The 24,915-nt window shown below is 41.8% G+C and overlaps 1 protein-coding gene across 6 annotated transcripts in view; it reads left to right on the forward strand.

The window, feature by feature from the left end:
• The first annotated feature begins 1,677 nt into the window (after positions 1-1,677).
• LOC110533874 (seizure protein 6 homolog) overlaps positions 1,678-24,915 on the forward strand; it is a 208,399-nt gene continuing 185,161 nt past the window's right edge. For all 6 annotated transcript variants that reach the window (XR_005053663.1, XM_021618444.2, XM_021618442.2 and 3 more), the window contains exon 1: positions 1,678-3,838. Coding sequence is in view for 5 of the 6 variants with exons in the window: in XM_021618444.2 (XP_021474119.2) it covers positions 3,754-3,838 (85 nt within the window). In the remaining variant the exon portion in view is untranslated. The remainder of the gene's footprint in view (positions 3,839-24,915) is intronic.

The raw sequence follows: 24,915 nt of genomic DNA on the forward strand, positions 1-24,915 counted from the left end.
AGTGATCAAATTAACATCCTACATCTGTAAGTGCAGAATGCAACGTCTATATATATTTACTTCCCCTATCCCAGACGAGAGTGCTCAGTTTGATTTGGATGTGTTTCATCAGTGCATCAGCAGGACCAAGTTACGAGTCAGTCTTAGGCTAACAACGGCTGGGAGCCATTAACACATTGTGCAACCTGCTGGAGCCACACTGTGCGTAGGCTTGGGTTAAAGGGCTTCCCACCTCTCAATTCACACAGCCCTCCTAGGCATGGCCCCTATATACAGCTACATGATGATTTATGCCATTAAACCCATAGTGTGAGCTCTATAAACACATTCTCTAAATACATCCCTGTTCAGCAGGGCTGTAAGGAAGGAAAAGGCCCAGAAACCGAATCACACAAAGCCCATATAGAGGGCACAAACACTAGCCAAGGCATGGGTGAATCAATCGGCGATGGTGTTCACCGAAAAGCATCGCAAATAGATTGCATTTTCTGGGGAAATATTATTCAATTCCCTTGTTCTGCCAGATGGTCCGTGCAGCTAGAACGACTTCATCAGGAAGCGACTGGTGATCTATCCTGCGTGGAGAATGGGAATGTATTCAGGGGGAAAAGGAGCTTTATTAGAGCTCTGTGAGGGCACTCCAGCTTATTGAGACAAATACGGCTGGCAGCTGAGGAAGGGAACAGAGCCTGCAGCCGGGGGCCTGGAGCCCTAGACCCTGCAGACTGGAGCAGGCCACATTTGGGGCAAATAGGAGGGGAGGGCAGAACCACTTCCTTCCTGCTTCCTGCGTGTTCTCATCCCAGCTGAGTCAGGTGGGTAACCCTGTTGTTTTAAACTAGCCTCATTCAGGGTGACTCAGCTCCCATTTCTACTGCTCAGCTGGAGAAAGTCCATGCATTTAACGCAACTTGATGATGCACAGCAGTTTTTAACACTGGACTGGGCGAGAATGACTCCTCCTCTACGCTGCTGATGTAAGGAACACAGAATAATATTGCAAATAAGTTAGAAGCTAATGATAACCAAACTCAGGATAGAGAACATCTGTGTGCATGGTTATTCATTCAGAGCTAATAGATTTCTATACAATGGCCTAATGGCTGACAGTTGTTCAGTGAAAGTATAACTTAAAGGGGTTGCAGGAGTCAGCTCTATGGTATGAATGTGATGGGAGCTGATTACCCCAGCATGCTTTTAAGAAATCCCCTGGAGGGTTAATTCTAGTCTGTGTGGGTGGTAAGAGGCCCTCTGATACCATGTGACATCCTGTTGTCTGGTTTGGCTGAAACACAACAACAGTACAGATAAACATCTAGAACATTGCCTCCAGTTTGCATCTGTTGTGTGTCAGTTGCACGTGAGATGAAACGCAGTAAACCCCAATTACAGAAAACCTGGATTGCTGATGCTATATAATGGCAAATGAGAAGCTTTGAAGTCACTGGCCACCATAGGAATGAATGGAATTCTACGGTATTTCAATAAAATGTTTCAAAGAATGTTTCAAAATTACATATATGTATTTGTTGTAGTGGGGACAGTTTTTTTTTTTAACATTTTCATGTTCAGTTCTTAATATAAAGCATGCATTAAGGTATTTGTAATATAATAAAGTTGTCAAATATTAATGTCGACATTAATAAATGCATTTCTATAGCTTCCAAAATATATATATTTTTTACAATGTGGGGGACCAATATGGCTGCTTGGTGGCTTCAAAACAACACCACCCTGTCAGTTATCTAGGGTTAATACATATCATTGGTAAGCCCTTACTACCAATGCGAGAAGTGAGCTCAAGATGCTTTTAAAACATCATGCCATCGAATATTACCTTAATGCTTGTAGCAGCATGCCACTGATGTGCGGCTCATTACCTCTAGACATTGGCCATTTCATTTCACGGGCTCGGTTTTCATTAGCTGTCCGGGCCTCCTGCCCATTAACTAAATTAAGGCTTGGATGCAAACTTCTGGCTCCAAGCAAGACCTCTGGGCTGCTTAACTGGGCCAGTGAGCTTCACTGACAGAGGGACACATTTATTCCAAACCAAGGCCTGACTCAGCCATGAGAAAGGGGGTGGATGAGAGAGAGAGAGAGACAGGGAGAGAGACAGGGAGAGAGAGACAGAAAAAGAAACGCAGAGAGTAAAAAAAGAGCTAGAGAAAGCAACGGAGGGGTGTGTCTGAGATGACCATAACATCCAATTTACATACATTACCGTCACACAGCCACAGGAAATGAAATAAACATAAGTCCCAGCAGAGAGTCCTAGCCAGTGAGTTCTTAGTGAGTGTAGATATCCCTTCTAGAGGAGTGACGGTGTAGGCAGGCGCTGCCTAGTCATCATGACACACCACACCTTCACTTATCAAGAGGATGACTGGAATGTCTAAGACAAATGGCTGTGGAGCAGCTACCAGGAAGAGGAAAAACATGTAGCTCCATGTACATTATGGCTTAATTTGGTTTAATATGTCTCCAGTTAGGCATGATGCTGAAATAACAATAACTTGCATTCCTGGTACATTAGATACGATGGGTCCTGTTTGCTCCCTGTTAACCTATAGTTCCTGCTTCCCAGTCTTGTCTTCCTCTCCGTTTCTTTGTTCTTGTGAATGTTTTTTCTCCTGCATGATGGACCTGTAACGGCATGCACACCATTTCCGTCCCTGCACTACTTTATGCGCAGGCACATGGTTACTAATACTTTAGGTGGGAGCACTGAGGCTAAGTGAGTACATCATATGCATTGTATTGATGCAATCCATGTGGTGTCATAGCTCAATACCATCAAGGTGAGATTCCCACTCGGATGTGTTAATCCATGATTCAGCTTGTGAACCAGTCAGGCTAGAGGTGCATTTAACAGACACACATGGAAAATAAACCCATCTCACCATAGGAGCATGAAAAGAAGTACCTAGTGAACTATTGTACAAGGAGATACGACTACTTCAATACCACAGTGTACATGAGGCTCAGGCAAGTTGATTTATAATGCAGAATGTCCTCACTATTTCATTATTGCTACTGTCCATCAAGACAAGAGGCTACAGGGGTTTAACCACCAACAATACTTTATAATTCATGATTGTTCTACACAATTGATGAACTTTCCCTATACTGTTGGTTGCCCTTTTTAGTATTCAGTGAATGTTATGTGAGTTATATAAAACACTTTTCCCTTGTTGTTAACAGTAACTGATATAAATTACAACAAACACTGGAATGTAGCTATTGCTCACTTTTTTAGTTTTGATATATGCTTATCATCGAGTTCTCAAAATTATAGCAATAACATGCATGCATACATGCCAGAGTCATTGAAAAGTTGAAATATCTAACCACAAAAAAGCATGTGATTTGTTGCGCATTTGAAATGCACAGTCCTATACGGAGTAGTAACTTTTCCTCGGGGCGGAAGTTGTACCGTTTGCTGACGCTAGGAGCTGTCCATGGTGCTGAAGCGTCAGCACCGTATTAGCTGTCTTGACGGTGCTGACAGCACAGAGAGCCAGGAATCCGTTTACTGAGCGTTACAATTAAACGGGCTCTGCGTTTCAGTTGATTGTTGTCAGATCTACTTATTGCTCGACTTGCTAAATAAGTGCAAAAGCAGCACGGCTTTTCTCTGTGTTTCACAGACCTCACGGACATTTTATTTATCCGTTTGCTTATTTTGCTCTGGAAAGTATTTAATACAAGGACGTATTCTGTGAGCAGAGAGCGACTTCGACTTCAGTAGACATGTGTATAAGAAGAGACGACCAATTACACGTCATCTTTACGGTGTTGGTTCTCGCTGCTGCGGTGACAAGCATACATGGGCAAGGTAAGAAATAGATTCAGTCCTACGTGGAGTTCTGGGGAAAAGTACTATGTTTTAATGTCAGTCTGCTACGATAGTAGACTATTTGCGAGATCAGCCCCTACTGCTCTGCGTACGGTATCAACTGTTCCTGGCACCAGATCTACAAGTGTGTTTGTGCTCTTAGTATAGATCTATGTTTATATGCATAAGTCCATTAAGGACAAGGATCTGTATTCTGTCCCTGATATCCCCGCATGCATCCCAGTCTGCCTACAATAAAGTAAAATCCCCCAAAAGCCCTTAGTACTTGGAAGCAGAAAGAAAACGTCACAGGGACTTAAGTTACTTACTTAATTCCTTTAAAACATGATGTAATATTCAAAAATGTTTCACTGGGTGTGTTTGCATCATTATATACATTTAATCAAGCTAGAGCTCTACTTAGTCATACTAAACTCATGGAACAAAAGTTAAGCATGCCCTTAGTTAATAAATAAATATATACTATAAATATATGGAATACAAATGTAAATATTGCACCAAACATAACATACACTCTCAATTAACATAGTTACTGATCATATTGCTTAATTCATTCAAATGGGTAAGGGGTTTGTAAAAAAAAAAACATTTTAGGAGTCTACTTTGTACTCTCTATCAGTTTTTGACAACCGGATTCAAAGGACAACTGTAATGGAATATAATAATTATGGCATATAATACTGCCTTTCTGGTTAAGAAACATCAATGAAAAGTCCTATTCAATAATATAGCATACAATTAGGAGTAGCCTAGAACAACATTTTACGCAACACCGGGGTGAGCAGACCTTTACTGTTTGTGTGAGATGGTCCATGTGGCAGACGGTGAATAAGAGTCTAATCCTCAGGAAGATGAAGATTACTGACCGAGCTGTTTGACACAGTTGAGTGCTACAGCGGGAAGCGCCTCTACCCATTGCACAGTGCAACTGTCTTTAAAACAAATATATATATATGTATCTTTTTTTTTATAGGTGCAATGGTCTCACTTATTTATGTTCTGTCTACACAATTTTATAAAGCCATGTCACTCGAACTTTGTAGTCTGTAAACAATATCCCAATCTTTCTTCAATTATGTGACTTTTAAATGTCCTAAACCAGTTTAGGCTAGTCTACTATTTTCTCTCCACAATAGTCATCCCTATGATTATGAGAAGCCACATTATTTTTTCCTTTTGCCTCTGAGCAAGTGAATATTTAACCTGTTTGCTTTCACCTGCAGATCTATGAGTTTAGTTTTTCAGTCGTCGTTTATTTTTCATAGAAACTGGATCGATATTGGACACTGCCATGAACTTCATCTGAGCCAGTCTATGCATCATGAGACATGCAATTTATTCTGTATCCATAATGCCATGTAAATAACTCATGCCATGCACTGTTCTGGCTCTCCACACAGAGATCCCATCAAATACTTTATGAATAAGACCCTATGAATTGCAAATTCCCCTTTGTGTGAAACCATTAGCTATTTGTCTAAGGAGCTTAGAGGATTGCGTATAGAGTACGAACTGTGAGAGTGTATAAACAGGCCGACAGGCTGCGTCAACAGCTTTCCCACTCTTCTCTCTATTGCAGTCATCCGGTACAGTAGACCAATATGTTCAAGGGGTATTTCAATGTCATACACTGATTTCTCATCGGCATAATGTGTTGTGTACGTTCCCTTTATTCACAGATGATGACATACCAATAAATACTTATATAACTAGATTTAATTTTTAAAAAGTCTTCACTCCTGGTGTCAAATTATGACAACTGACTTTACAAGCTATTGATTTGGTTGACCGATTCAGCTGACCAATTATTACATTACCAAAATAACAGTTAAAGACATGATATGAAGTCACAGTAGCTGTCAGCTGACACCAGGCATAACTGTTTATGTCATATGTTGAGTCATTATTATGACTGCATTATTTAGGCCTAACGACGGAGCATCAAGTAAACAACAACTTCTCAGTGTCGTGACAGCCCATAGTGCTTAGTATGAGATCAAATAATTGCTGACTGCTTTAAAGAATTACAACAGCCTCCCCGTAAACACACCAGCTGACCAGCATCCCTCGCTCACCGCTGAACACTCCTGGAAGAAGGAACAAAATGCACACATTATTTTTTTTGAGCAAAGTACCTTTGATAGTTTCCATTAGTGCATTCAAGGCTGAAGATATTTAATGATAACAATCAGCGGTGTAAATGGGCCCTTGTGGTGTTTTTTTCTGTGTAAACTTGAGCAATGTTTTTAATGCATGAGACTTTCACGGAGCAGAAAACCAAGCCTTGCTTCACTTTCCTTTGTATGGCTGATGTCAGCCTGGATTCAAAGCTTTGGCTAGAGACAAATTGCTTAACACCTTGAAATACAATGGAATGGTATTCATCTTGACAGGGTAATTACTGCTCAGTGATCACCATCTATCTTAAGCTATTTTAAGGTCTGACCTTTCACCTTTCTCCTTTGTCTTTAAAGAGCGGCTATCATGCATGCTATTCATGCTCTCTACAATACGTACGCACGCACGCACACATGCACGCATACACGCACGCACACACACACACACACACACACACACACACACACACACACACACACACACACACACACACACACACACACACACACACACACACACACACACACACACACACACACACACGCACACAAACGATTTCCCTTTCTTTGTTTGGATATCTTGGTTTGTGTGTGGTAGTTTGTGTTTCCAACATTTTCACAGTAATTCGGAGCCCATTATCTCTGTACAGTGTCCCACATTATCTGAATGTGCTAACATGTGCGGGGTGGGATCTAGGAGATTGAGTTTGGGGATGTTTTATGTATCCTGCAGCTCATTAAATGAATTACGAGCCCCTCCTGGTTGATGGAGCTCTCCTTGACACGCCACTGTTGGTTTGATTATTGTACCAAAGATGAAAGTCTATGATTAGAATAATGAGCCATTCAACAGAGCCTTGTTGTGGAAGAATGGAGGATTATTACCCATGGTTTGTGCTAGATGGGGGTTCAGGGGCTGGAATATGTCTGGAAACAGGTACTCATTACTCTAAGGATTGCAAATAAATTTAAATTGCACAACAGAGGTTTTCACTAAAAGTCCATATTTTATTTTTGCTCTTGGGGACACAGTTATCCTCCCCAAGTTTTGTGGGAGCTTGATATTGAGACAGGGTGTGGGGTAGCTAGTTTCACTTTCAGATAGATGTACTGTAGACAACATAGAAAATAAAATATTGACAGATTCTCAGTAGAATTACAAGCTTATGTAAATTGATGTACTCTTAATCGATAGCATGCAGTCATTCAGTCTATAGCCTAAAAAAAATTCATAAAGCCACCATCAACTTAGAGATTAATGAGTGACACCCCCACCTCATTTTTGAGCGAGGAGAGAAAGCCTGTCATTCATGGTGATCTGGAGTAATTGTTTCCTCACAGCGTTTTTAGGAAGGTGGTGGGAGGGGGTGGCACACAGGCAGGCAGCAGACGTCCCATTCAATTATACTGCACGTTCTTGAATTCTGATCATCCTGTAATTTCAGAGGAGGGGATAGAAAATGTTCAACACCTGTTTTCTGGATTACTGGTGATTAACTTCATCAAGGGCCATTCAGCATCTGCACGCTGTCATAATTAGTTTCGCTTTCCTTCAGCTTGTCAATTGTAAATGAGAGTCATTATGCCAGAATGACCCCTTTTCCGGGCTTGGCGCCTGACAGTGCCGTTCTCTGCCTCTCTGCCTCTCTGCCTCTCTCAGCCTCCCAGGTGCAGCATACAGCCTGGCTTTATGCTGCCATTTGTCAGGCTTTCTGCTCTTACAGTATGTCACGTGCATTGTAATGTCCGTCATCATCTTTTTAAATGTGGTTTAAAAGGTTTATATTTTTGTGGAAACTATTCTGTAAATATCTCTTTTAAAATAATCTACATTTTATTTTACTCTGCAATGATTCTCTCTATTTGACATTTTGTTGCTGTATGTACTCAATGTAGAATTAATTCCGTTGTTCTGGTATAAATAAGGGGTTGCTTTAGTCGTCACAACCTTAGCCGAGAGAAAACAGCCTTTCATGGCTGTTTACCATTGCTTCACTCTAAGTGGCCCTGGGTATGGCTCTTTGGTGATAGATAAGGATTTGATGAGCAGGTTCTTCAGGAGGACTTATCATCCGTTTTCAGATCGTGATGGTTCCTCTCGTCACTCTCCTGGTAATCTCCAGTGGGGTGAAGCACATTTAGAGGGTTCACACCGACCGCAGCCCATTTCACCCGGGCCATGCGTGCAGCGACGGAAATAAGAAATCTCTTCAGAGGCGGATCCCATCACTCACAGCCAATCCTTTTATGATATATCACTCTCAACAGAGAGGGTCGAGGCAAGAAGCGGTTGAGAGAGGGTCAGGGATTGAAAAAACGTGACTCGCCAACATCAGTGGCAATGTAGATTAAGTGGATTCTCCCTCCATCTCTGCCTCTCGTGTCCACCTCCATTTGACCTCTGACCTCCATCTCACAGCTGAATAGAGTGCTGCCTGCTGCTACCTCGTCAAGGCAGAGCAGAGTGGGCTGAGCTTTTAGCTGCCGTCCCTTGGGCCTTTTGCCTTATCAATCCTACAAACCTTGTCCCACAAAAAAAAACAGTCAGTGTGGTGAGCCCCTCCCCCAGTCCCCCACCCCAGTGTTCACGCTCTGCCAGGCTGCGTACACACCTCTCTAATCAGGAGTGGCGTGTGCTTGGGCTGCAGAGGAGCTGGCTCTCTGAAACAATTAAGCCCAGGGATAGCTCCAGCTCTCTTCCCCCTGTTCTGAATGCCAGATCCCATCTAGAAAGCACTTCATCTGGGCCGGCACAGAGGCCCTAGCTCGACTGGGTAGCACTGTGTGGAAGGCAACAGGTAATAGCTTGTGTAATGTGTTTGGAGGAGTAGTTTTAGTATTCACAGCCAACGTTGACCTCAGCCAGGCAGGGCCACCCCCACAGTAATTTCCTCTGAAAAGATGTAATTGAATTCATCAGGAAGGGTAAACATATTGTAAGTAGCAGAGTGAGATAATGATGTTGTGGATAGATCATGGAATGGGATAGCAGCTTCACAAGTAATTGAAAATGGGCAAAGCCAAACACAATGGTATTGGTAGTGTGTCTGACTTACGCACTTTTCTTTTTCAGACAAGCTAGCTAAATACTACCACACTTTGTGGTGTCCTACATTGACTCAGATGGCAGATTTCTTTTTTTTACCACACCAGCCATGGGAGCTGACTACGAAATTCAGCTTGACTACTAAAAAAGCTCACTCCAATCACTCCCCCTCACAAAACTAATTCCATTTTAGGAGAACCTTTTTGTGATTTGTTTAAAGGAGGCAGTTTAAAGGACACACACATAAGCAAACACACACAACCGAACCTGCACACCCTTGCACAGGTACGCATTCAGACAACGATTGCAATCGGATAAAGCAGAATATTAGATTTTGGTTATCTGTTTTCTGTAGATATTGCTGTTCAAGTACAAAACAATTCAGGCTGTTATCTCAAACTGATTGACCATTGCAGAAGAGCTTTCTTCCCTGAAAAGCAGGCAGTCCAGTGGATGCCTATCCATCCAATCCTAATCTTAGGAAAATAAAACATATTAGTTTATTTCCAACTTCATACTACTTCTTGCTACATATCTATATATTGATTGTGTTGTTGTCCCCTGTGTAGGTTTGCTTGGCTTTTCTGTTATAGAAGAGTGCCACTCGGTTCCTGCCATTTACCTCCTATCATTCTCCCTACCTACCATTCTCCCTACTATGATGTGGTTGTGAGCATCTCATCCCTGTGTTGAGAGGTATTTAACCATGATCCCAGAGGATCCTGCCGCATGTATAATTGAGAGGTTTTCACATCTGCTGCCATGTCAGAAATATTGAACATTGTCGCTCAGGGGAACCACGGGGCAGCCTGTTCTGTTCTGTTCTGTCACTGCAGACTGTGCAGTGAGTGGCCTGTAATTAGGACGCTCTTCTTTCGATTAGTTAGCAGAGGAGCCGGATCTCTGTTAGGCCCTCACATTGATTGGTCTATTGGGCTTTTTTCAGGTTAAATCCGTCCTGTGGTAACCTAACGTAGCAGGCGTGAAAGAAATGCCTGAAATTACATGCTCCATATTCTGGTCATGACGAGAAAGGAAAAAAACTGTCGGGGGAGGTTCTCTTCTGCGCTGTCGTGTAAATGTGGAGGAGGAGTTAAGATGGAGTATCACAATTCCGGATGGAAACAACTTCAGAGAGCCAGCTAGCAAACGTGCCATAGCTAGCTGCTATACAATATGTATCACTGGGACTGTATGTAAACAGCGAGGCGCACGTCCAGAAGCAGAAGACGTGTCACAGGCTGTCTACCTTTTCCCCTGAAAAGTGGATGTTGCCTACTGAGCTGAAGGTGGTCATGTGGTGCCAGACGAGCCCAAGGCTTTCTGCATTTATTAGGCTATAATGACAAAGCCCAGCTGAGGTCTCCTGTGTCCCTCGTTGTTGTTGATCAAATAAAAACGTAAAGAGATGTATTGTCTGCATTCAGTCATTATATCATCGCTTTCATTCATTTAGGAATGTTTTCATCACTGAGTTGACCTATTGTTTTACCTTTCTTTTGGTTGACTGATTCAATATATTATGTAATATGGCTGCATTGGCTAAAAGTCCATTTTGTTGTACTTGTAAATAACAAACTAATAAACAAACCAATCAATTTTCCTTGGACTACCCACATCATTCACACTGAAACAAAACCACACACTCCCAGGACAGCCACAGCCTATATTTCTGTAGAGCAGCCACTGCAGTTGAGAGGATTGTATGTGTGTGGTGAGATGAAAGCCTGGTGTATATAGCCATTCTGCCCAGCCAGCGCCAGCAGCCCTGACGAACAGCGAGACAGGCAGACAGTGCTAAATGTCAGTGTGCTGAAGCTCCCTCTCCCTGCTCATTGCCAATGCATTGGAAAACAGAGAAAAAGCTGCCTTGGAGGCTGGTGTGATTATAGCGTATGTGAAATAGTACTCTTCTCTCCAGCCATGTTTAAAATGTATTATCTATCTGCTGTTCCTTGTGGAGCACTTGTATGTGAATGTGATCAGCCTACTTCACTTCAGGGACCTGGCTTTGAGTGGATGGCTCTCCAAGTAAATGTATGTGTGTTTTTATTTTCTCAAGCTAGATGATTCACAGGTAGAAAACAGAGGGAAGGGAGAACGACATGGAGACATTGGTTTGTTTTATGATTTTTTCTTTTCTTCTTTTGGTGTTCAATGATACATGTATGTGAGTGTGTTATTTTCCCAATCCCGCCCAACACCCACATAACATAACAGAGAAGTTAGGCTATCTGGTAGGTGTGTGTAAATCAGACCACTACAGACAACCACACAGGCTACACCTCTACATGTATATTGTAATTGTAAATCTCTGTACAGTTCATAGATCATTGGATTTAATGTGCTTGTTGGAGCCATAATTATTAGCTGTAGACCTTGTCAATAATTCACTCAATACAATTTAGTCTGCAGTTTATTTTCTAACGTATTACTGCAGTGTGATTTCCTAAAGTCGAGACAGGAACGTCACTCTATCGAACAAGCCTGACCGTGATGGTAAATCCTGTACTCTTGCATATTTATTTTTTCATTTGTCATGTTTTATTCACTGTTCAGAAAATATTGCAATATACAAAGCAACATATGGATGGATAAAGTGTGTGTAGGTCCGTGTGTGTCTATGCACAGGTGTGTATGTAGACTATTATGCATGCATGCGTGTATGAATGCTTGAGTTTTCAGCTAAATTGAATTCCTTGTATTTTTTTATTTTTTATTTAGCCTTTATTTAACTAGGCAAGTCAGCTAAGAACAAATTCTTATTTACAATGACGACCTACCCCGGCCAAGCCCGGACAACGCTGAGCCAATTGTGCGCCGCCCTATGGGACTCCCAATCACGGCCGGATGTGATGCAGCCTGGAATTCAACGTAAGATCATCAACAATTGCCACCATGTCATTGGATTTAGGTTAAACGTTGGGTGAAAAAAGACAAAATGTCCTTACAATAATGACTTTTTACAAATCCAATCAGTTTTCCACGTTGGTTCAACATTATCATGTTTTTTGTTGTTGTTGAAATGATGTGGAAACAACGTTGCTTCTGCCAGTTTTTGCCCAGGGTGCAGTGTGCGTGTGTGCACTCAGGGTCTTTCTGTCTGACTCTCCGTGCATCTAGCCCTCGGCAGCGTGTTATCAGCCCTATGTCGGCAGCGTGTTATCAGCCCTATGTCGGCAGCGTGTTATCAGCCCTATGTCGGCAGCGTGTTATCAGCCCTATGTCGGCAGCGTGTTATCAGCCCTATGTCGGCAGCGTGTTATCAGCCCTATGTCGGCAGCGTGTTATCAGCCCTATGTCGGCAGCGTGTTATCAGCCCTATGTCGGCAGCGAGTTACCAGCCCTATGTCGGCAGCGTGTTACCAGCCTTATGTCGGCAGCGTGTTATCAGCCCTATGTCGGCAGCGTGTTATCAGCCCTATGTCGGCAGCGTGTTATCAGCCCTATGTCGGCAGCGTGTTATCAGCCCTATGTCGGCAGCGTGTTATCAGCCCTATGTCGGCAGCGTGTTACCAGCCCTATGTCAGCAGCGTGTTATCAGCCCTATGTCGGCAGCGTGTTATCAGCCCTATGTCGGCAGCGTGTTATCAGCCCTATGTCGGCAGCGAGTTACCAGCCCTATGTCGGCAGCGTGTTATCAGCCCTATGTCGGCAGCGTGTTATCAGCCCTATGTCGGCAGCGTGTTATCAGCCCTATGTCAGCAGCGTGTTATCAGCCCTATGCCGACAGTGTGTTATCAGCCCTATGCCGGCAGCGTGTTATCAGCCCTATGTCGTCAGCGTGTTATCAGCCCTATGTCGGCAGCGTGTTATCGGAGACATCCAATCTTGTCACATCAAGCGAGGCCCCTGTCCCCTGCCACAATGGAACAGACTGACGTCTCCTGGCCGACGAGACATAGTGCTGTTCTGAGCTGTCATTTGAATGGCAGATGACAGCCCGTCAGTCAGTCACAGGAGAGATGCGTCGAGAATAGGGATGGCCAATCATCACATAGATGGCCTCACACCATCGCCTCTGGAGACACACTACGCCTCAGCAAGGGCAGGCTCAGATTCACACTCACAGCAGACACAGATTCTATTATAGTTTCTAATCTGGAGAGAAACACACATGCGCAATATTTCGTTGATGAAGCATTTTGCATGTTATTTATTTATTTGAACTTTTCCAAGATCAGATACACACACTGTTATTTTACTTGGCGATGACATATTCAGCTCTTTCTTGTCTTGTTGTGAAAGAGACAAAACAAGTATCAGTGAGTTTGTTATTTTCAATCAACTCCTCCCTGAATTGTGTGCAGGTTAAAGGGTTCAGTGCCCAATCAGAGGGAGGATGGTAATCAGAGGAGCGTTAGACCCTGTCCTGCTCAGTGAGATGTGGGGTCTGGATGGTTGAGCTCACTGGAACATTATCCAGATGTACCATGGTAGCATCTAGCTAACCCTGTCTCATAGTCTGCTCCATTAGACTACAGGCCTGTTATTGTAGCACACAGTAGTCAGAATGGCAGAGGCAAACAGACAACACCCTGAAGACTGCAATCTACTGGTCCAACCCAACATTGCAAAGTTTGTTAGATCAATTTTAGTCTGGTGTTTGGGAGTCGGAGTTACTCAAAGGATATTGTCTCAGATGTTCTCGACTCTATGAGGAAACACAACAATGGGCAATTGTTGTGTCAGTTTACGTATCACAATAAAAGTTATATTATAGTAGTGTGAGGGAAACCCATGTTGCAACACAGAGCTGTTCTCTCTCCAATATCATTTTAAGAGGACATTGAGATGGGAAATGAGGATAGTGGGGACTGGGGTGTATTGAGAGTTACCGAGCGAGTGTGTCTATCAGGCAAGTGTGGGGGAGTCTCTGCACATGAGCCTTTGCTGTGTGTTCATTCCAGGATTAAATATGGATTATGAAGGCAAACAGAGAAAGAGAACTATGACAGTAGGGGATGATCCTAGCCAGGGCTGGAGAGTGGGCTGCCCACAGTTCACACACAACACACACTGTCTGTATGCGGGGCTGGGGTAAAAATGCTTATTCTCTTGTCTATCTGTTAGAGAAAATAATATAGTTTGTTTTTAAGCTTTGCTGTTACAATTGGGAGTCAGGTAAACACCAAAAACTGCCTACCATTGAGACATGCATCAATTCAAACCCTAATATTCTCACATTGTGAGTCATCTTCTGAGAATGGTGGGGAAAGTAGGGAGGAACATAAGAGAAATCATTTTAATGGACTACGCGAGGCCCCAAAAGGCATGTAATGTCATCCCAAAAAGACAGTATGTACTATAATTGCTCTGGGTTGTTCTAACAAGCTCTTAGCCAAAGAAGAAACTTGCAAAAATATGCCTCTCTAGCAGATGGTGCCATTGTTGCCCTCTTGTTGCTTTTCACCAATAACATCAGTAGCATCATAGACGTAACTCCTGTGCCTGGTAGCAGGCACTTCTTTGAAATGACTGCTATAATGGGGAGCCCAGATGTTTATCGCAGACTGGCTGAGGAGCGGGACGTGGGAACGAATACTGTGCCAAAGATCATCTGAAGGCTTGATGTCCTTGATGTCGCTATCAACTCATCTCACATGCTTTTCCTGAATTTGCACAATTTGCTGCATTTCCCTGTAAAACGTCCCTCTCCTCTTCTCTGTCCTTTTAGCAGAACAAAAGGCTGCTATCACAGTTGTCTGTCAGTGTGTGGTGTGTGGAGAGGCCCAGAGATGGTCCAGGTACAGAGACTCAGATAAACAAGGCATGTCTCTTATCATTCCTCCCAAAAGACAGGGCCGGCAAAGGGCGGATTCTGTCCATCGATATGTGTTTTGTAATATTTTTTCTGTTGCTATTTATTTACCACAGTAGCACCAGATGTATCATAGCACACCATACACACACCACATAGAAGCAGCAGATTTCACACCAACGTAAGTATAATAACATCTGTAATAAGATTACAGTAGTGGAGGCATGTGTTGCATTTTCATGGCAGGAATCGCACGATGGTTCATCTGAGGTGGAAGTTTGTAAACAATTTGACAGAGAAAGATAGTGAAAGGGATGAAGAGAGAGAGGGAAGCAAGAGATAAAGAGCGAGAGAGAGAGAGAGAGAGAAAGAGCGAGAGAGAGAGAGAGAGAGAGAGAGAGAGAGAGAGAGAGAGAGAGAGAGAGAGAGAGAGAGAGAGAGAGAGAGAGAGAGAGAGAGAGAGAGAGAGAGAGAGAGAGAGAGAGAGAGAGAGAGAGAGAGAGAGAGAGAGAGAGAGAGAGAGAGAGAGAGAGAGAGAGAGAGAGAGAGAGAGAGAGAGAGAGAGAGAGAGAGAGAGAGAGAGAGAGAACGTGGTACATACCCTTTGGGTAGGATGCCGACTCATTCTCTCTTGGGGAGGTGGAGGTTGTGAACGTGCTGTCTGAGGTGGCACCCCCATAGGCATGCCTGTCATACAGTTGACTGCCCGTGCTCTGAGTCAGCACAGAGTCTGGCGACCCCTTTGACCTCTCTAATGTGGGGATGACTTGTTTCCTTTTTGTTTACTGCTATTAGCAAAACATAACTCCTTTATAGTCGCCTTCATTTTGAGAGTAAGTAGCAACCCTAGAGGGTTTTGAGACACTCGAAGATCTTACCAAGACGTGCCTGCCTGCCTGCCTACCTCACAGCTCCAATGCAATTACCTTCCGTTAATAAAGCTGCCCAGTCCTGAGGCTGGGTCGCCCTCCCCTGCTCCGTCCGTCCGTCCTCGCCCCCTAGACACTCACTGTGTAATCAAACTGACGAAGACCTCTGCTCGTGAGGCTCCAGGCTGTTTACCTTTGCTGCTGTGTGGATTGACGGCTGGGCCGTCTGACCTGAGGCATGGCTTGATGTGAAAAGCTCCTCGGTTTCTGCGGGATGGAGGGAAAGGCAGGCAGAGGCAGCCCTCCTCTGAGGGGGTAGGCTAACTGAGTTTGACAGAGCTGTTTCTGCTGAGAGGCTGCAGGGATGCTGCTTCCTGGGCCAACTCCAGGACCCTCAGCTTTGTGTCTGGATGTGGAGTTGAGGAAGTGGTAAATGGTAATGCAGAGGGAGGAGGCCCAGTAACCCCTCTGTGGACTGTCAGCGTGCAGAGGGCAGCAGCACATCACTCACTCCTCTCTGTGAATCTGCAGCCTTTCTGAATGTTCCCCTCTATTTATATTACACTAAAAGGTTCTTGGTTCCCAAGAGCTTAAGTAAAGCTTTCATTTAGAAATCCTGGGCTTAAAAACAAAGGTGTCATTGTAAAGCTGATGATTCATGTTTTCTTTTAAATCCACAATGTGGATCCCGCCACAGCCTCATAGAGGATCTAGACACGTTATCTAACCTCTCTGGAGTGTACTATATTACGTGTTGGCTCACAATTTTTTAAAAACTTTTACACTATCGTGTAGTATACCAATAAAATGGTCTGATGGTGATGTGGATATACTCAGTATACATATCCCAAAAGAAAGAATTAATCTCACTCTATTTAATAGAAAGTTAACAAAAATAGATAAGATCTTGCTGCCACGGAAAGGTAAATACCTGTCTATTTGTGGAAAAAATCACCCTGATTAACTCTTTGGTCATATCCCACTTTACATATTTTCTTATGGTATTGCCTACACCTAGCGCACAGTATTTTAAATTATAAAAAAAAATCTTTTTTTTTTTTTACTTGGAACAATTTTAGACAAAATTAAATGGGCTAATTTATATAATGAATATGAATTTGGAGGAAAGAAATGATTAAATATTAAAGCATTACACCTTGCAAAAAAGGCTTCAGTCATAAAAAAAGTAATACTTAAATCCAAATGGGTTCTCTAGCAAATTAGTAAGAATGTCTCATCCTATGTTCAAGAATGGCCCAAATATAGCTATTTTTAAAACAAGCCGTTGGTTGCAATTTCAATTTTATCCACCAGAAAGGACAGCACAAATTACACAACAAATATTGTGTTAAAACTCAAATATACTACAAAAAAAGGTAGAATCTTCATGAATTATATCATAGGACTGGTGAATTTATGTCATACATGCAGCTAACTAAAACATATGTAAATGTGTGCTTTACCCAAAATTACAACCAACTAATTACAGCATTACCGCAAAAATGGAAGAGGAAGAGGAAGTAGAAAAAAGTAAAGAAATGGTCTGTCGGCATTAAAGACCTTACTTGGTTAAAGAAAGTATGCCAGTTTTATTTAAGGACCAAAAAATGGACAGGCGTGCCACATAGATCAATTTAAATTATTGTGCAGAATTCTTGCAAACAACATGTTATTTATATGGCAGATACAACCTTCCCAGCTCTGCAGATTTTGCTGCGAAGAGGCAGAATCATTAGATAATTTGTTTTGGTACTGTCCATACTGTATGTAACTTGTTTTTGGTCACAGATCCAGGAATGGCTGAAGAATTGCAATATTTACCTGGAGCTAACCCTGGAGATAGCTCTACTGGGCGATCTGAAAAGTCATAGTCAATTGATCAATAAAATAATAATATTTTTTGCAAAAAGTTTTATTTTCAATTTACAATCTGTAGAAACAATGAGAATAGAAAGGTTCAGAACTTTTCTGAAACATCACAAGACAAACATATGGCAAATAGAAATCAAATATGGATGGTGTTAAGAGATAGATGGGAGGGGTTGAATGGAGCTGAAGGGTGGGACTAATAACAACAAACAATAACAAGATAACTAATGTAAAACATACTGTGTCCGTAAAACGTTTATGGGTTAAGAACTGTTGTGAAAGAGCACAGTTTGAAAGATATGGCAAATATAAATCAAACCAGATGGACATCAGATATAGATGGGAGAGGTTGAGGGTCGAGGAAGGACATCAGATATAGATGGGAGAGGTTGAGGGTCGAGGAAGGACATCAGAAATAGATGGGAGAGGTTGAGGGTCGAGGAAGGACATCAGAAATAGATGGGAGAGGTTGAGGGTCGAGGAAGGACATCAGAAATAGATGGGAGAGGTTGAGGGTCGAGGAAGGACATCAGAAATATATGGGAGAGGTTGAGGGTCGAGGAAGGACATCAGAAATAGATGGGAGAGGTTGAGGGTCGAGGAAGGACATCAGAAATAGATGGGAGAGGTTGAGGGTCGAGGAAGGACATCAGATATAGATGGGAGAGGTTGAGGGTCGAGGAAGGACATCAGATATAGATGGGAGAGGTTGAGGGTAGAGGAAGGACATCAGATATAGATGGGAGAGGTTGAGGGTCGAGGAAGGACATCAGATATAGATGGGGGAGGTTGAGGGTCGAGGAAGGACAGGAGTAGAAATAAACAAAATATACAATTGAAGTCGGAAGTTTACATACACCTTAGCCAAATACATTTAAACTCAGTTTTTCACAATTCCTGATCTTTAATCCTAGTAAAAAGTCCCTGTCTTAGGTCAGATAGGATCACCACTTTATTCTAATGTGAAATGTCAGAATAATAGTAGAGATAATTATTTATTTAAGCTTTTATTTCTTTCCTCACATTCCCAGTGGGTCAGAAGTTTACATACACTCAATTAGTATTTGGTAGCATTGCCTTTAAATTGTTTAACTTGGGTCAAACGTTTCGGGTAGCCTTCCACAAGCTTCCCACAATAAGTTGGGTGAATTTTGGCCCATTCCTCCTGACAGAGCTGGTGTAACTGAGTCAGGTTTGTAGGCATCCTTGCTCGCACACTCTTTTTTCAGTTCTGCCCACAAATGTTCTATAGGATTGAGGTCAGGGCTCTGTGATGGCCACTCCAATACCTTGACTTTGTTGTCCTTAAGCCATCTTGCCACAACTTTGGAAGTATGCTTGGGGTCATTGTCCATTTGGAAGACCCATTTGCGACCAAGCTTTAACTTCCTGACTGATGTCTTGAGATTTTGCTTCAATATATCTACATCATTTTCCTCCCTCATGAAGCCATCGATTTTGTGAAGTGCACCAGTCCCTCCTGCAGCAAAGCACCCCCACAACATGATGCTGCCACCCCCGTGCCTCACGGTTGGGATGGTATTCTTCATTTTGCAAGCATTCCCCTTTTTCCTCCAAACATAACGATGATCATTATGCCAAACAGTTCTATTTTTGTTTCATCAGACCAGATAATTTCTCCAAAAAGTACGATCTTTGTCCCCATGTGCAGTTGCAAACCATAGTCTGTTTTTATAGTGGTTTTGGAGCAGTGGCTTCTTCCTTGCTGAGCAGCCTTTCAGGTTATGTCGATATAGAACTAATTTTACTGTGGATATAGATACTTTTGTACCCGTTTCCTCCAGCATCTTCACCAGGTCCTTTGCTGTTGTTCTGGGATTTATTTGCACTTTTCACACCAAAGTAAGTTCATCTCTAGGAGACAGAACGCATCTCCTTCCTGAGCGGTATGACGGCTGCGTGGTCCCATGGTATTTATACTTGCATACTATTGTTTGTACAGATGAACGTGGTACCTTCAGGTGTTTGGAAATTGCTCCCAAGGATGAACCGGACATGTGAAGGTCGGCAATTCTTTCTTTCTTTTTTTTTCTTCTTTTTTTCTTTTCTTTTGATTTTTCCATGATGTCAAGCAAAGAGGCACTGAGTTTGAAGGTAGGCCTTGAAACACAGCCACAGGTACACCTCCAATTGACTCAAATGAGGTCAATTAGCCTATCAGAAGCTTCTGATGCCATGACATAATTTTCTGGAATTTTCCAAGCTGTTTAAATGCAGTCAACTTAGTGTATTTAAACTTCTGACCCACTGGAATTGTGATACAGTGAAATATAAGTGAAATAATCTGTCTGTAAACAATTGTTGGAAGGATTGCTTGTGTCATGCACAGAGTAGATGCCTTAACCGACTTGCCAAAACTATAGTTTGATAACAAGATATTTGTGGAGTGGTTGAAAAACGAGTTTCAATGATTCCAACGTAAGTGTACGTAAACTTCTGACTTCAACTGTAACTATTGCAAAATAGACTGTGTCCATAAAATATAAATAGTATGTATAAGCTGGTCGTAGAGGCCTAAGCGTTGTTGTTCACTCGTTTGCTTCAATTGAGGGAGGGGTGGCAGTGTTAGAAAGTAATAAAGGAAAATATATTGAAGAAAATATGTGTCAAAGGTTTGGACACACCTACTCATTAAAGCTTTTTCTTTATTTTTACTACTTTCTACATTGTAGAATAATAGTGAAGATATCAACACTATGAAATAACACTTATGGAATCATGTAGTAACCCAAGAAGTGTTATACAAATCATAATATATTTTATATTTGAGATTCTTCAAATAGCCACCCGTTGCCTTGGTGACAGCTTTGCACACTCTTGGCAATCTGTCAACCAGCTTTTCCAACAGTCTTGAAGGATTTCCCACATATGCTGAGCACTTGTTGGCTGCTTTTCCTTCACTCTGCGGTCCAACTCATCCAAAACTATCTCAGTTTAGTTGAGGTTGGGTGATTGTGCAGGCCAGGTCATCTGATGCAGCACTCCATCACTCTCCTTCTTGGTCAAATAGCCCTTACACAGCCTGGAGGTGGCATATCGCTGCAGAATGCTGTGGTAGCCATGCTGTTTAAATGTGCCTTAAATTCTAAATAAATCACAGAGAATGTCACCAGTGACGCACCCCCAAACCTTCACACCTCCTCCTACGTTTTTCACGGTGGGAACATGCAGAGATCATCCGTTCACCTACTCTGCATCTCACAAAGACATGGCGGTTGGAACAAAAAATCTCAAATTTGACCAAAGGACAGATTTCCACAGATCTAATGTCCATTGCTCGTGTTTCTTGGTCCACGTAAGTCTCTTCTTCTTATTGGTGTCCTTTAGTAGTGGTTTCTTTGCAGCAATTCGACCATGAAGGCCTGATTCACACAGTCTCCTCTGAACAGTTGATTTTGAAATATGCCTGTTACTTGAACTCTGTGAAGCATTTATTTGGGCTGCAGAGGTAATTCCGGGTCTTCCTTTCCTGTGGCGGTCCTCATGAGAGCCAGTTTCATCAAAGCACTTGATGGTTTTTGCGACTGCAGTTTAGGAAACGTTCATAGTTCTTGAAATGTTCCGTATTGACTGACCTTCATGTCTTAAAGTAATGATGGACTGTTGTTTCTCTTTGCTTATTTGAGCTTTTCTTGCAATGATATGGACTAGGTCTTTTACCAATTAGGGCTATCTTCTGTATACAACCCTACCTTGTCACAACACAACTGATTAGCTCAAATGCATTAAGAAGGAAAGAAATTCCACAAATTAACTTTTATGAAGGCTTACTATATGATTCCATATGTGTTATTTCATAGTTTTGATGTCTTCACTATTAATCTACAATGTAGAAAATAGTAAACATAATGAAAAACCCGTGAATGAGCAGGTGTGTCCACACTTTTGACTGGTACTGTATGTACTGTATGTGAATATGTTTGTATATATATATATATATATATATATATATATATATATATATATATGTATATATATATATATATATGTATGTGTGTGTATGTATTAATTAAATGCAAAAAATATATGGGGGATTGGAAGTGATTTTCAATAGGTCAATTTATCCATTCCATAACAAACAAGTCCATTAAACATACAGCCAGACACACATTCTAGTGATTACCCTGTTTTGCTTTCTGTAGTGATGAGAGAGGTATATACAAATGCTAACGAAGCTTGCAGTATTAGTTGGCAAGAGGCCATCCCTCCCTGACTTAACCATCTGTACCTGGGTATGGTCTTTCTCATCACTTCATAGACCTCTAGCCATAAGATTAAGGCTACAAAGTAATGCTTTAGCCATCACCATTTCATTTTCCAATGTCTGGGCTATAGGAATCACCATTCAGCTGTTCAATGTTTTGTTCTTTGCGTTTGTCTGTTCTCCGTCACAGAGTTGGATATGGATAATGCTTCCTGTGTTTTGGGACAGGGGATTGGGCAGGTGACGAGGCACACCAGACTTTTTAGGATCAACCAGCTTGTGACTTTTACAGACTCCCAACTGCCAAGGAGAGTGGATTAGCCGCCCGCTGTTATTTTGGGCTCAATTTATCCCCCTTTAGAGAATGGTCGAGTCGTCTTTCCGGCCTCTTGTTCTTGTCAGGCGCTCTCCCTCTCTTTGTTCATATCCATTTGTGTTGTCCCGCTGTACTATACAAAAGAAACAAGGGTAGACAGGGCTGAAATTACTGCAAAAACCCAATATTTTGCTACTTGCCAAAATGTGTAAGTCACCAGCTACTTAAAGTGCTTCGTTTTCTGTTTCAATTTCAATACTTTATAAGTGATTTGTTTGACAATCAGATGAAACCATCATGACAGGTTGTGTTCATACCACATTAAAATGTCATACATTTGTACAGTTAAATTACATGTCTTTCCTATAAAACTCACACTAGAACTGCTAAAGCAGTCATTTGGACTGTTCATTCATTTAAAAAAATATTACTCTGCCATTTTTAAAGTCATGCCCCCCTCTGTCCTTGACTTTTTCTGAATCAGTCTATAAAACACACCGTCTTTGTTATAATCTTAATATCACAAACAGAACTGGTGTTATAACCAGTTTTAAGAGGACATCATTTTTTTAATGGTTTTCCTCCATTGCCCCTGCTTCTCACGAACGTAGTTCTCCCGATAGTTGAAGGTGCCATGCCAAGTTGATAATTACCCCAATAATTGCCTCAAAATTTCACCTAAAAAATACCTAAACTAATTTCACACATACAGCACCAGTCAAAAGTTTGGACACACCTATTCATTCAAGGGTTTTTCTTTATTTTTACTATTTTCTACATTGTATAATAATAGTGAAGACATCTACACTATGAAATAACACATATGGAATCATGTAGTAACCCAAAAAGTGTTTAACAAATCAAAATATATATTATATTTGAGATTCTTCAAATTGCCACCCTTGTGGATTTTATAAAACTTTTGACCAGTAGTGTATATTTAAATTACAAAATGTGTATAATTTCAGCAAGAAGTTCTGCTTCTGATCTCCATGACCTTAGCTTTCCCTCTAGTGTGAAAACAATATCAGTTTACGGAGTGTGTGAGAGATGAATGTAGTGAGTGAATGGCTATGTGAGACCCAGATTAAGTTGAAGAATAGATGAGTAAGCGTCACCTCTTCCTGGAACCCCTGCCTGTCTGTCTGTCTGTCTGTCTGTCTGTTTGTACCAGACAGACAGGAGGACTAATCCCTCCAAACAACCTCCCATGGAGCAGCAGCTTGTGTAACATTCACAATGAGATGGTAATCCTCCCAAATAAGAAATTCAGAAGGTCTGGCACTGTAAATATACAGTATGGCATCCCAGACAGGTAGATTATGCTAATGATGTTCTCCATGTTATTGTTTCATGTCAAAGCTAGATTAATGTTTAATAGCTGAAAAAGGGGTGGAATTAAAAGGCCCTTTTTGAGGTCATGAGGTTATTTCTGATGTAGAATAATCAGATAGATTAGAATTATCCCCATAATGTAGACCACAAATGTCATAACTGAACACTACTGTTCATTTCATTTCCAGAAACAGAAGCCCTGAGTGCCAAAAACAAATAAAATACCATACACAATGAGATACTCACCCAGAACCACAGTCTTTCTCAAGGCGATATGTTCTATGTTTGGGAAATCTTACAATAACAGAATGGCTCGGAGACTTAGATTTGTCACTTTAATAGTGTACCATACAAAAACCATTCATTGCTAAGTTAAACAAACCATACAACTCTATGCACAAGGACTACCTTTAACAATGTTCACTGAATACTATTCAAAAACACAGTGCAAATATCAAGTTTGGTAACAGAATGACGGTAAAATGTCCCACCTTTTTATATTTGACCATGTTTTCCAAAAACTCTGTTAAATATCTTCTCGGAATTAGGATTCAAAGATGTCTGCAGACACAATAGGGTGTCAGCTTCTCTACATGACCAAAAGTATGTAGACACCCCTTCTAATGACTGGATTCGGCTATTTCAGCCACACACATTGCTGACAGGTGTATAAAATTGAGCTACAGTATGCAATCTCCATAGATAAACATTGGCAGTAGAATGGCATTACTGAAGAGCTTAGTGACTTTCACGTGGCACCGTCATAGGATGCTACCTTTCCAACAGGTCAGTTCGTCAAATTTCGGCCCTGCTAGAGCTGCTCCTGTCAACTGTTAAGTGGTGACAGTGAAGTGGAAATGTCTAGGAGCAACAACGGCTCCGCCACAAAGTGGTAGGCCACACAAGCTCACAGAACGGTACCGCCGAGTGCTGAATCACGTAGCGTGTAAAAATTGTCCGTTCTCGGTTGCAACACTCACTGTGGAGTTCCAAACTGCATCTGGAAGCAACGTCAACACAATAACTGTTCGTCGGGAGCTTCATGAAATGGGTTTCCATCATGGGTCCCTAACATGTAATATACAGAAATGCATTATTTTGAATGTCATTCTCTTCATGATGATGTATCCTGAATAGGTACACAAAGGTAGACATGTAATATCCTTCTTTGCATGTTTAGGTATTATTCTACACACTGACTGGCTATAGACGGGTTGGTCGTTTAGCAACAAAACCGGAGCGGGCGCAACTATGGGGCAAAACAGACAGGGTTGGCTTGGACTGTTGACAACATGTCAACCATATTTCGTCTCCATTGTTTATTGAAAACAAACACATTTGCATAATGTCTCTCATATACATTGTTACCGTTGTGGGTTAGCTAGCGAATTTGAACCATTTCAGTATAGACGTGATATCAGTCAAAACGCCTAAAAACAAGACATGGTATGAAAACAAGATAAATGTAGCTGAAACGAGCCAGCTATGATTCCCCACATGGCAGCTTCTTGTCATTGT

This window comes from Oncorhynchus mykiss, chromosome 10 (genome assembly GCF_013265735.2).
Source record: "Oncorhynchus mykiss isolate Arlee chromosome 10, USDA_OmykA_1.1, whole genome shotgun sequence".
Lineage (NCBI taxonomy): Eukaryota > Metazoa > Chordata > Actinopteri > Salmoniformes > Salmonidae > Oncorhynchus > Oncorhynchus mykiss.